Source organism: Marmota monax, unplaced genomic scaffold (genome assembly GCF_021218885.2).
Source record: "Marmota monax isolate L192 unplaced genomic scaffold, Marmota_monax_Labrador192_F-V1.1 WCK01_AAM20220418_F8-fsc00001, whole genome shotgun sequence".
Taxonomy (NCBI): domain Eukaryota; kingdom Metazoa; phylum Chordata; class Mammalia; order Rodentia; family Sciuridae; genus Marmota; species Marmota monax.
Window position 1 is genome coordinate 56,559,064 of NW_026693777.1, and position 13,246 is coordinate 56,572,309.

Sequence of the window (13,246 nt, forward strand, 5' to 3'; positions counted from 1 at the left end):
ATTCTAAATATTATCAAATCATATATATATGTATATACATACATATATACATATATATATATATATATATATATATATATTTTAGTTATCAATGGATCTTTTATTTTATTTATACGTGGTGTTGTGGATCAAACTCTGGGCCTCATTCATGCCAGGCAAGCACTCTACCATGGAGCCACTACTCTAGCCCTCAAATCTTTTTCTTTTTTTTTTTTTTTTAAATATCTGAGAAAGCATTTTTTTAAACCCCTGGGCCATAAAAATCCTAGTCTTCTTCCAGTTTATGGATCCCTAAACCACCACGAATCCATTCAAGACATAACTTCAAAATGAAAGTGGTTAAAATGTATCCAGATTACACATGTGAAAGCCTCTGCACATACTGAGGGGTTGGTCTTTTCCACTGTGTTCTTCTAGATTCATGGTTTACATAGTAGGTCCTTCCAAGGACATCCTGCCTCTCTTCCCATCCTGGAGGTAGAGGAGAAGGTTCTTGTTGCTGCTGCAAATGGCAAGCAGCATCTGGTTGGTCCAAAACAACCCAGCCAGGCTGAAAAACAGAGTGGAAACAATTAGGTGTGTCTGCTCCATTTTTCTAACTTTATCAATTATATGCCAGAGGAAATTTTAAGAGAGTTAGTGTATTCAATTTCAGAAATTATACATAAATGGAATTAGCACATCCTTAACTTTTAAGACCATAATATGAATATTTTATAATAATAATAAAGACTTTCTCTGCAAAATAACCACTTCAATTGTTTGAAAATGTTTAAAAAATTTTCAAAAAAGTTTAAAAACATATCTAATAGAATAAAAGGACAAAAACACACCCTTTTAAATAAATAAACATTGATGTAACATTGGAAAGCACTGAGAAGCATAGTTTAAACTAGTGCAATCTTAGGCTACTCTCTAAATCATAAGCAACTAAATGAAGGTCAGGAAGTGTGGTGCTGGTCATGGTCTCTCCTACAGGGAAAGCACCTTGCTTACAATGGAAATCAATATCCAAGACATGAAAAAATCATTAGATAAAGGTCAAATATATACAGACATGATAGAGAAGGGTGAATGCTTGAGAAATAACTGCTACAGTGAACTGTGTATGGATTGAAAAGTCATTCTGATTCTCGTCTGATTTTTCTGTTTTTCTTTTGGACCAGGAAAAGGGTTTTGGTCAGGTCATAAAGCAGTTAAAGAAAGTTAAAAAAAAAATACCTTGGAAATATGTTCACTCTGAGACTTGCAAGAGACAAAATACAAAGAAAGCTTTAACTAGGGTATAAAAGTAAGGGGTTCATTAAAAAGAGTTATAAGAGCTAATGACAAGTTTTCATATGAAAAACCTCATAACAGAAAATACAGCATATAAAGGTTTATTAAACACTAATGTGGTTAGGAAAGCATTTAAGATTGAAAAAAGAAAACAAGTAAAGAAACTTTAAAATGCTCCTAAAAGGACACAAAAGACCTAAATGAATGAAAAGACACAGTTAATCTGTAAGTTTGCCAAAATTCTGGTAAAACTACATTACATATTAAAAAAAAATAACAAGACAACCAATTCACAAATTCAAATAGACACATGAACAAGGAAGAATAACCAGCATCATTCTGAAAAAGAAGAGCAGTGAGTGGAGATGAGCCCTGCTAGGGAAAATGTTATGCCCTATAATGGCTGTGTGGTACTGGTGTGTGCAGATGGCTCAAGAGAATGGATTAGAAAGCCTGGAAAGAAACCCAAACTATAAGAACTTAGCATATGACAAAGACATTACAAATCTGTGAGAAAATAGGCAGGCTGCTTTGAAAATGGGTACTTATTTGAATAAAAAACCTAATTTGGATCCATACCTCACACCTTAATGAGGTTAAGTTACAGAGTAGCTGGGCATGATGGTGTGTACCTGCAGCCCCAAGCACTCAGGAGGCTGGGTAGTAGGACTGCTTGAGTCCAGGAGTTTTCTTGGGCAACACAGCAAGGTAAATGAAATGAAATGAAATTTCTTGAGTCTTGCTATGTTGCCCAGGCTGGCCTTGAACTCCTTAAGTGATCCTCCTGCCTGGGCCTCCTGAGCAGTTGTGACTACAGGTGTGCACCAGCCCAGCTCAGATGGAGTAACATGTTAGACATGACATCAAACCAAGAAGGAATAAAAAGAGGTTATCCATAAATTTGGCTATAAAACCCCTAAAGATGTACATGGCAAAAAAAACTACCAAATCAAGGCAAAAATAAATACAAATCAGAAAACATTTTAGTACTAAGATAATAGTCAAAGAATAAGTTCTTTAACATATGCACAGTTTATGTTGTAGGCACTGGAGATCCAGTTTTTCACAGTGGTGAAAAATTGTTGTGTGCTAGGCAGATGAGGGCTTAGAAGCAGGGAGAGAATTTTTCTACTTTGGAAGACTGAACCTGAAAATGAGGTCAAGGAGAAGAGCTGGGAAGGAAAGGAATAATTTTTGGCAGCAGGGAGAAAAAGGGGTTTCTGCAGGATTGTTGATCTATTCTGTCTACTGGGTGGGAGGATTATGGACTGAGGGGTAAGGAGAGAAGTCAGAAAGAATAATTTTGGGAAAAGGAATCTGGTTGGAAAACAAAATTTACTCTGTTTCTTTTTCTTTTCTATTTAATTTTTTATTTTATTTCTTCTCTGGGAACTGATAAGTCTTTAGTTGTTTTTCTTTTTGTTGCCCAAATTCCATTTTCTTTCTCCCCTCCAAACTCTTACTTTATCATTTCATCTGTATTTATCTTCCTTTTCACTCTCCTTTCCCTTACATGATGAGGATATAGGATATATTAGTCTTGTGAATACAGAATTCAATTTTAATACTCTGGTCTTCATTTCAAAGATACGTGAGCTGTTAGGCACAGTGGTGCATGACTATAATCCCAACAATTAGGAAGGTTGAGGCAGAGGGTCACAAGTTGGAGGACAGCCTCAGAAACTTAGCAAGATCCTAAGAAACTTAATAAGACCCTGTCTCAAAAGCAAACAAACAAACAACAACAACAAATGGTCTACACTGGGTGGTGCATGCCTGTAATCCCAGCAACTTGGGAGACTTGCGGTAAGAGGATTGCAAGTTCAAAGCCAGCCTCAGCAAAAGTGAGGTGGTAAGCAACTCAGTGAGACCCCATCTCTAAACAAAATACAAAATAGGGCTGGGGAACTCAGGGGCTCTCAACCACTGAGCCACATTCCTGGTACCATCCGCCCTCCCCCCAAAAAGTGTAGGGATGTGGCCCAGTGGCAGAGCATCCCAGGATTCAATACCCAGTTTAAACAAAACAAAATAAAAAAGCATGTGAGTTGTATTATATTTCATTCTTCTGAAAGAAAGGTTATCAAGATTTTTTTGTTGAATGTAGTCAATTATTAACTTTCCTTTAAGATTACATTTATTAATAAAAGGGATCTTACTACTGCTGAAAATAATCATAAAAACATTCAAAATTAGGAAAACAATACCAAAAGAATATTTCTTTAAAAGCTTTGATTTCTTTGTTTCAACACACACACACACGTGCATGCACGTACACAGCTAAGATTTCTCAGATCTACTTTATATTATAGTAAATTCAAGAAGAAAATGAAAAAAAAATTGAGTAGGGCCTTTAAAAAATCTATTTCAAGTTTGAGGAAGTACAGTTGTACATTCAAATACCATTTACAATAACTGAGATTTTATTTTCTAGATAGAATGTCTCCATTAAACATGTATTATCATCTATTCTCCATAAACTAATTTTCTAGGAATCAATGAACCTTACTTAATTAGTAGCCTCAAGGCTATATGCAGTTGCCTAAAATTTAGCAAAGACAAAGCGGGTCAAAAAGAAAGCATTCAGAGACAGACAAAAGTTCTACGTCAATCTTCTTAAAATATAACTAACTCTTAAATTGCACAAAGAGTACAAATCAAATGTTAATTACCTGTTACACTCATGCTTTACTAAGGATTACAAACTGCCTTAAGAGAGAGCCACTTTTCAAAATTTCAATTGTTGTCTTCAAATAGTAGAATTTCATATATCCAGTCACAAACTAGATTTCAAAGAACTAGGCAAGCTTCTCTGGACACTAGCTACACAGAAGATAAATAAGCACAGGTTCATGTTTTTGAATTCCTAGGGGTTTTCATAAATAAACTACATGCTCACACCTCCTGAATTACAAGGTGCCTTCTGAGGGAATTCAAACACTGAGACATGAGACCACAAGATGAAACAGAATAGAACTGTGAACAGGGTACCTATATGATATGTGTGTGTGGGCAAAACTTGGAGTAGGTTACTAAATAATGAAATGTTATTAATCTTTTTAAGTTACTAAATAATTTTCTTTCTTTACAGCAGACATCCTCCATTTCAAACAGAATTCCATCATGCAAGATGCCCTGGGTACCCAAATGGCAGGTAGACAAACGTCTACCCAACAAATACCTTGAAAACTTTAAAAATAATTGTTGTATGAAAAAAATCAGAGAAAAATGAGAAAAAAGATAATCAAATAAATGAATATAGACTTGAGAAAATAACAAATTTTTTGATCACCAAACTAGGGATTTGATTTATCATGTAAAGAAAAAAATTTCTCTCCTTCTATAATTATACATTCCCCCTGAAAAGCAAATCTCATGACTGCATTCAAAATATTCCCAGAAAATGTTGTTGCAAATTCACTGCCTACTCAAGAGCACATGAGGTAGAGCCCAGCCCTTGGGGAGGCCCCTCTGCTTCACAGTTCTTACAGAGACCAAAGCAGAACCTCATACAAAGAGGTGACGACTGAGGAAGGAAAAAGAAACTTCTGAAGCAATTTACCATGTGTTTTCTGTATATGTTGAATGAATGATGTCACCTTTTGATGGATTGTGCCTTTCAAATGGACCTCAAGGAGCAGGTGTTTTTTGGTCCTCTTTTCAAATCATGAATTTTTCTACTGAAAGAAACTCTAGGGGTTATCTGGTATAACTTTGTGAATGAGGAACCCAAGAGTCAGAGAAGGTCAGCTCCTCATAGGATCATGAGGCTGGTTAGTGGCAGAGCTTGCCACTGGGGTTCCAGTCTCCAAATCCCCTTCTATTCCAAATACATATTCTGCATCTCTTCATTAGCCCCAGAGGCATGTAGCTCTATCCACATTCTTGACTTGGACTTTCCTTTCATTCATGAAAACAGTTAAATTCCGCTTGTCTCAAATAAACATACCTTTTTATTATCTCACTGATTTCTCCCCTGACTCTACTTCCCTCATGATGTCCCCCACCATAATAAGAAAAGTAACAGGAATTACATGTCTTTCATAAGAGTTCCTTATTAGCTAAGAGTCTTTCCAAAATGTGCATATGTTTAACTTACAAATACTAAATTATGTTCTTAAAGGAGAATATGTCATGGTTTTAGAAAACTGAAAAACTAGAAAGTTCGTGACAGTTACAGTAAATGTTTTTCATTTATAAACATTGTATTCTCTACTCCCTAACCTTTAAGAAGACTATTGATAATAGCCATTCATTCTACTGAAGTATCCTTAGAAGAAAGAAATTGTTAATGAATGCTTAGGTGAAATAAATAATACAGGTAAATAATGGTAATTGCACACATTAATTTCATTGAATAAATTATTTTTCTTTAGGGTATATTAAAATAAGAAATCAGATATATTTATATATTTAGTTTAACCAAATATTTATAAAATCTCACCTCTAATTCCTCAGCCTGTTCTGCATTATCTTCTTCTGAGCCACTGGTTTTAGGTAGATAAGTCATTTTTAATCTCAGATAACCTTTAACTCTTGACTTGTGACTGTAGAAAAGAAAAGAAGTATTCACAAAACTTCAACACTAAGGAAAAAAGCATTCATTTAATGAATATATTGAATACCTATTGGCTATTAGGGGATTTACCAGAGGATATTCAAAGGCAAGTTCTAATGCAGGAAATATCTAGGAAAGGAAGAGATCGTGGAAAAAAGGAAACACACAAACGAATAACTGTTATGTTATAAAAGATGCTAAGGAGGTTTAAGTGGAGGAGTAGAGAGAAGTTCAGAGTGAAATTGGTGAAATTGGCATTTCAGTTGAGGCTGAAAGATTGGGAAGAATTTATTTATATATATATCAATCAGGGATTAAACTCAGGGATGCTTAACCACCAGGCCACATCCCCAGGAATTAAAAAAAATATTTTATTAGAGACAGGGTCTTGCTGAGTTGCTTGGGGCCTTGCTAAGTTGCTGAGTGTGAAGGATTTTGATTTGGGGCAGTAGAGGCAATGGCCTCTGGAATGGAGAGAAGGATCAAGAACCAGGAAATAGATGGGAAACCTGGGGTAAAATTCAGGAAAAGGCAGTAACTGAACTTGGCTGGATTACAGGATACAAAAGGAGAGTGTGGGAGGCAGGAATGGTCCAGATGATAAGGTCATGCAATATAAGAGAACTTTAGGCTTTATTTTGCACATATTGGGAAGTTTTGAACGTAAGACTTAACACTAATCTAGTCTCACAATTCTAGTATGCTAAGATTTACTTAAGAAACCCTTGTCAATCCTTGCTTTCTATACAGTTTTTTATATATATATATATATATATATATATATATATATATATATACACACACACACACACACACACACACACACACACACACATACATACACACACACATATATATATTTGGTGATTTTCACAGGTATCAGTTATGTAACAAATTATCCTGTTTTTCTAGATAAGAGTCCAAATTCTTTATTCCATCTTTGAGAGATTATATACCCTCTCCCTCCAGTCCTGTGTCTCTCCTAATCTTTTTAGTTGTTCTCTGAACACTTCTCATGGATTTGATAAATTAAGTGTTCTTCTCTGAAGTGATCAGTAAAATTTCTTACTCTTCTTCCCAAGGCCACCAACATGGCTTGTGCATTTACAGTTAAGGGGGGTGTGGACACTCTGACTTGCTGTTACAAATGATGGATACAGAAAATGTACTTAGATAATGTTTTGTTGAAAAACTTCTATTGTACTTCATTTGTTTCCAACCAAAAAATAAAACCAAACCATGGATTTGACTTACCAAACAAATGATAAGGATTCAAACAAATGTAGGACATTTTCTATTTGAATAAATTTCTTCTGGGCTTGCAATCATATCAAATATATACAGAATTTATAATTTTGTTTAAAGAAAAAATACTAAAAAACATCTGACACATTGAAAAGTAGGCAACTAGGGCAATCAAACAAGAAGAACTTTCAAATAAGTTACAACTGGTCCCAAAATTAGAGGAAGAGATTTATATTCTATACTTCTACAGAAATTAAATATGTGACTTAAAGAGTAAAAATCAGCAATATTAGAGCACTCTCTCTTATTTTAATATTTACATTATGAAAAGTAATTTAACCATTTCAAATGCAAACTTTTACTATGTTTCAATAAAGCATTTTTTCAAATGCATTTTCTAGTTTAAAAAACAAGCTAAATACTGTTGTTTTCACAGATGTCCTTTATCTGGTGTACTTTGACCTTTTTGACAGTAAATCCACACATATGTTTTAACTGGGTTTTGCTTGAGTATGTGGTACAGAAGATCAAAAGGGGGTTTATTTATAACGTAAAATTTAAAATTTTGACAAAAATCAAGCAATTCAGCTTAGAAAATTGAATTAAGAATATGCTATTTTAAATTTGTGTCCATTCATGCTATTTTTCCCTAAATACTTGAATCTTCTAAAATACTTTTAAAAAATTAACCTAAGCAAAACATAGTTTTTTTCCTGAAACTGGTTTTGTGCATGCTTTTATAACATAGTATGACAAAAATTACATGTGCTGTAAGATACAAAATATAATAAAATGCCAAATTTCAGCCTTCTAGTCAGAAAAATATTAGGAGAACAAATATTTCCCAAAGGGATGTGATTACTTTTCTATATCTTCAAAAATTTTGTAATGTGCATATAATACTTTTAAATCAGAAATGATAATAATGCTTTCAATACTATTAATATAAAATTACAAGGGTTTAAATCCTAAATTTTCAAAAAGTCCACTATAAGGTTTAACAGAGATTAAAAAAAAAACAATGTATGCTATAAATTTATATTTACTGACCTTCTTGGGTGAAGAACAAAGTCCTTAAACGTATATGGTCTCTCCATTCTTGGATTTTCTGTCTAGAATAAAACAGTTAGTTTTCAACATATATCTATAACACAAAAATACTATGTACTTTTCAAGAAAATTCATGAAGTGTGACCTCAGGCATAGTTAAGAGAGAGAAAAAGTAGTTTTTGTTTATTAAATGGTTACAATTGTAATTTGACAGTGTTTTCACCTTCCTGCATGATGGGAATTACAGCCAGCATCACAACTCAGCCTAACATTGGCTGGGCAGGTGGGCTACGGAGCCCAAGGCAGAGCAGAAGAGGAGCAGTGGGGCAGCATGACAGAGTGGTTGGAAGGCGGGCACCCAGTAGGAATAGGGAATGGGTACCATGTCGGCAGGTTGACTTGGCTAGATCACAGAGACAATTCCAGAACTAAAGAATAAACAGCCTGGAAAGTCAGACTGGATTAAATACACTATTGAAAGATATGATCTCTAAAGGTCATAGCCAATATCTATCTCAAATAATTGACAGAGTAAAGAATTTCTTTTTTCTATTTCAAAGTTCTACAGCCCTTTGTTTTCATTACCCTTGCCTACTCTGTGTTTTGCATCATTAACTACCCCCTCCACCGCCCCCCCCCCCGCCCCATCTCAAAACTCCTTTTAAGTTCTCATAGATCATTTCATTTGGTTCTTTTGCATTTTCCTCTTGTCTGTCTTCTCTCTCTCTCTTCTTGTCCACCCATATTAACTAATTTTCAGTTTGGGGCAGTCTCTTCCTGCTCTCTCTCTCTTATTTGGAGAGCTAATTAATCTCAGATTTTGCTATTACCTGGACAGTGAGAACCCTCGATTATTTCAGTCCCTTTTCACTACATAGCTTATTTTTATATTTCTTTTTTTAATTTTTTTTTTAGTTGTAGATGGACACAATATCTTTATTTTTTTATGTGGTGCTGAGGATTGAACCCAGAACCTCATGCGTGCAAAGCGAGCACTCTACCACTGAGCCACAACCCCAGTCCTATTTTTATATTTCTATTAGCAGTCCAATTTAAACTTTACATTTCCTGTTTTCTACTGAAATTCACCATGTCCAATAACAAATTCCTTGTATTTCAAAATAAAATGACTGTTTCTCCTCTCTTTTCTATTCTAGATACTATTCTTATTTTCTGAGTTCAACCTGTATTCTCTTTATTTTTTGCTTCTCCTCCAACCTCCATATCCGACACTTGGTTTCCGAAATCTGTTTTCCTCCATTGCTATATTCTGAGTCCTGATTCTCAGTGTTTCAGGTTTACATTGTTTTAAAGTATCTTAGTTTCCTTCTGTGAACCTAGGGCTTTCCCTACTCTAATTATTCCAAAGGATATTTCCAAATTGCTTTTCCTTAAACATGATTTCATGATGCCAACAAACTTCAATGGTGCTCTACTTCTAATTAGGATTCATATAAGGAAATACTAAAGAGAAAATTGAAATGAAAATTTGAGATAAATTTTCAGAAAATCCATACACTCAAGAAATAAAAGAAGTTTATACTTTATAAATAAAATAGTCACATTAATTATAACATTACCTGTTATATATTGTGTATATTATAAGTATTTATTAAATTAAAAATAATAAACACAAAACCCTAAATCATGGACACCTATACTAACCGGCAATGGATAAAGAGGAACATCCACTTGACCTAGGAAATCATCTCTTGTCTAGAGAAGAAAGAAAAAAAAAAAAAAAGATCAGTAATATGTTTAATTCCTTTAGAAGGCTTTGTTGAGATATTGCCACATTCACAGAAAATGTGGTGTTTTTGTTGTTCTAGTTGTTTAATCCTATGTAGCATCAATGGAGGACTGAAAATTAAAAGTTATGAGGTACAATTTCTGGTCATCACAGAGCAGCATATATTAAATTAATCCTTCTACAGATAATTATATGCTCAAACAAAAACAACTATTTGAAAGCATGATAGAATGACCCAAAACAAGCAGAAACTTGGGTGGCAGGTGTGAAAATGGAATGTCAATCCTTCAAAGAAGAAACTGCAGTAGGCAGACTTCATATTTATATTGCTTGTCACCTGGTAGAACTTCACAGTCCATATGGTGTGAAGTGCTTAGAACTTAAGCAGAAATCTACAATGTTACTGGTTTGAGGAGTCAGAAGAACAAATTTGGTGTTAACAGCTAAACTGGAAGTGAGAAAAATAATCCCAGGAAAAAAGAAGTCACAAGAGCCTTTCATATTTATGTATAAACTGTACCCAAATCCCTAGTTTATTCCTGAACCACGCAAGTGAAAGGTAACAGCTGCAAGGCTGAAAGGACTGAACACAGGTTTTAGTCAACGTCCACCAAAGGGGCGACCACATTTGGAGTTCAGCTAAGTTAATTTGCTAGAACAAAAATCTTATCTTCAGGGAAAGATAACAAAATTCACCGTCTTTATTATATATCGTCCTGTATATAATAAAAAAAAGTGGCAATATCTCAAGTAGAGGAATATGACCTAGTATCAAGAGAAAAAGTAATCAATAGAAATCAACCACAAGATGACTCAGATCTTGGCATGGGCAGACAGACAAATTAAATCAGCTATTATAAGGATATTAAGGACTTAAAAGGAAAATGAGGTCATAATGAATGAACAGATACACAATCTAATAAAACAAAATGAAAACTATTAAAATGAAGCAATGTATATTTTAGTACTGAAAACTACATACATGAAATAAAAAAACAGTAGATAGGCTTAACATATAATTAAAGATGAATGAGGAAAAGTTACATGAACTTAAAGATGTATCAAAAAAAAAAAAAAAAAAACCACCCAAAATGGAAAATAAAGAGGATTTATGAAAAAAAATTTAAAATAGTGTAATGTGTATGCAACTGGAATCCCAGAAAAAGGGCAGTGGCAAGGAGGAGTAAGACATACAAATATTCTTTAAAAAAAGGAAAGAAAGAAAACAGGCAACATTTTCCCATATTTGAAAAAACCCAAGCTTAGATATTTAAGAAACTCAATGAACTAAAGTAGTATAAATATAAGAAAACATGAATAGGTACATTGTTATTAAATGTTGAAGGATAAAGAGAAAATCTTGGAAGTAGCCAGATAAAAATAACACATTATACACAGGGGAACAATAAGTGATGGATAACTCCTCATCCAAAACAATGGAAGCCAGAAGACAATAGATTGACATCTATTAAGTGCTGAAATTTAAAAAAAGATACCTATAATTCTGTATCTAAAAATTTTTTTTTAATGAAAAGAATATAAAGACTTTTGTCATGAGCATAACATGCTAGAGGAATTTTCTTAGGTGGAAAATAAATGGCACCAGACAGAAATTCAGATCTAAAGGGAGAAATGTAAATTAAAAACAGCAACAACAACAATCTTCTCAATCTCTTAAAGAACAAATTGTTATTTACAGAAAACCTATATCACATATTATGGGTTTAAAATATACCTATATGTAATACAAATGATAACACTATACAAAATATAGGTGGATAAACTGATCTATATTTTTGTAAGATCATCTTAAATTTTATATTAAGTAGTATGATTTAGGTAAGTTAATCATTAATTGATTACAGAGTTAAAGAGTCAAAGGAAGAAATGAAATATAATGAGTACCTGATTAACCCAAAATAAGACAGGAAAAATGGAAACTAAAATAAAAACAAATTAAATATTTTTCATTTTGAAATAATTTCAGATTTATATAAAGTTGCAAAAATAATGCTAAGAATTTCCATATGCTTTTTACCCAGCATCCACAAATGTTGGTAGCTTAACCATGATATAATGAAAATACCATTCACTACTCTATAAAACTTATTCAATTTTCACCAATTGTCCCACTAATTTTGATCCAGGGTCCAATTCAGAATCACATATTGCATTTAGTTGTCCTGTTTCCTTAGTTTCTTTTAATCCGAAAATACTTCAGTCTTTTTTGTCGTTCATAATCTTGCCATTTTTGAAGAGTACTATAGTACTGTATAGTATAGAAGGGCCCTCAATTTGAGTTCATTTAATACTTCTTTGTGGCTGAATTTAAATTATGCACTTTTAGCAAGAATATCATAAAATGTTTATGTTCTTCTCAGTGCATTACATCACGAGGCACATGATGGCAATATGTCCCACTGATAATACTAACTTTGATCATTTAGTTAAGGTATTGTCTGCTAGGTTTTCAAAAGTTAACATCTTCCCTTTGTAATTAATAGCATCTTGTGGGAAAAATTCTTCACAGCTGTGTAAACATCTCATTTGTTATCATACTTTTCCCCACAAACCTTAACATCTCTTAATGATCTTGTGTATAATAATTACTGTGATGCCCACCAAATGGTGATGTTCTATCTATTTCTACCATTTCCACTATTCCTTTTTTCATTAGCTAACTGGAATTCTGCTAAAATAAAGAACTTCTCCCTTTCTCTCGTTTACATATTTAATTACTTATTTAAATCAGTATATATTTATTAATCTTTATTTTATCCTTTGAAATATAATCTATTATTGCCACTTATTTTGTTAATCAAGTTGTCCTAGATATGGCCATTGTGAGTTACTTCAAGTTAGTACTTGTGTATTTCTGATATATCCTCATCTTTTTTTTTTTTTAGTTGTTGATAGACCTTTATTTTATTTATTTATACATGATGCTGAGAATCGAACCCAGTGCCTCACACATGCCAGGCAAGTGTACTACCACTGAGCCACAGCTCCAGCCCCTATCCTCATCATTTTTTAGCACTTCCCAACTTTCTGGCACCCTAAGATGCTCCATACTCTCTTTAGCCCTGTCCTGCAATCATTCATTTCTTCTAAGGACCCTGATAAACTTTATCTGAGAATGGTATTTTTTTTTTACATTTTAAAAACATTGCTCTTTTAAAATATACATGACAGTAGAGTGAATTTTGACATATTATACATATATGAAGTATAACTTATTCTAATTAGGATCCCATTCTTGTGGTTGTAACATGATGTGGAGTTTCACTGGTTATGTATTTACAAAAGAACACAGGAAAATTATGCCTGATTCATTCTACTGTTTTTCCTATTCCCATCCTCCCCCT

The 13,246-nt window shown here is 33.4% G+C and overlaps 1 protein-coding gene across 4 annotated transcripts in view; it reads right to left on the reverse strand.

The window, feature by feature from the left end:
* Positions 1 to 13,246, reverse strand: part of Nedd4 (NEDD4 E3 ubiquitin protein ligase) — a 133,819-nt gene that overhangs the window by 40,800 nt on the left and 79,773 nt on the right. For all 4 annotated transcript variants that reach the window (XM_046461461.2, XM_058584826.1, XM_046461462.2 and 1 more), the window contains 4 exons: positions 9,797 to 9,847; positions 8,132 to 8,193; positions 5,723 to 5,825; positions 384 to 550 (listed from right to left, as the gene is read on the reverse strand). In XM_046461461.2, coding sequence (XP_046317417.1) covers positions 384 to 550; positions 5,723 to 5,825; positions 8,132 to 8,193; positions 9,797 to 9,847 — 383 coding nt within the window. The remainder of the gene's footprint in view (positions 1 to 383; positions 551 to 5,722; positions 5,826 to 8,131; positions 8,194 to 9,796; positions 9,848 to 13,246) is intronic.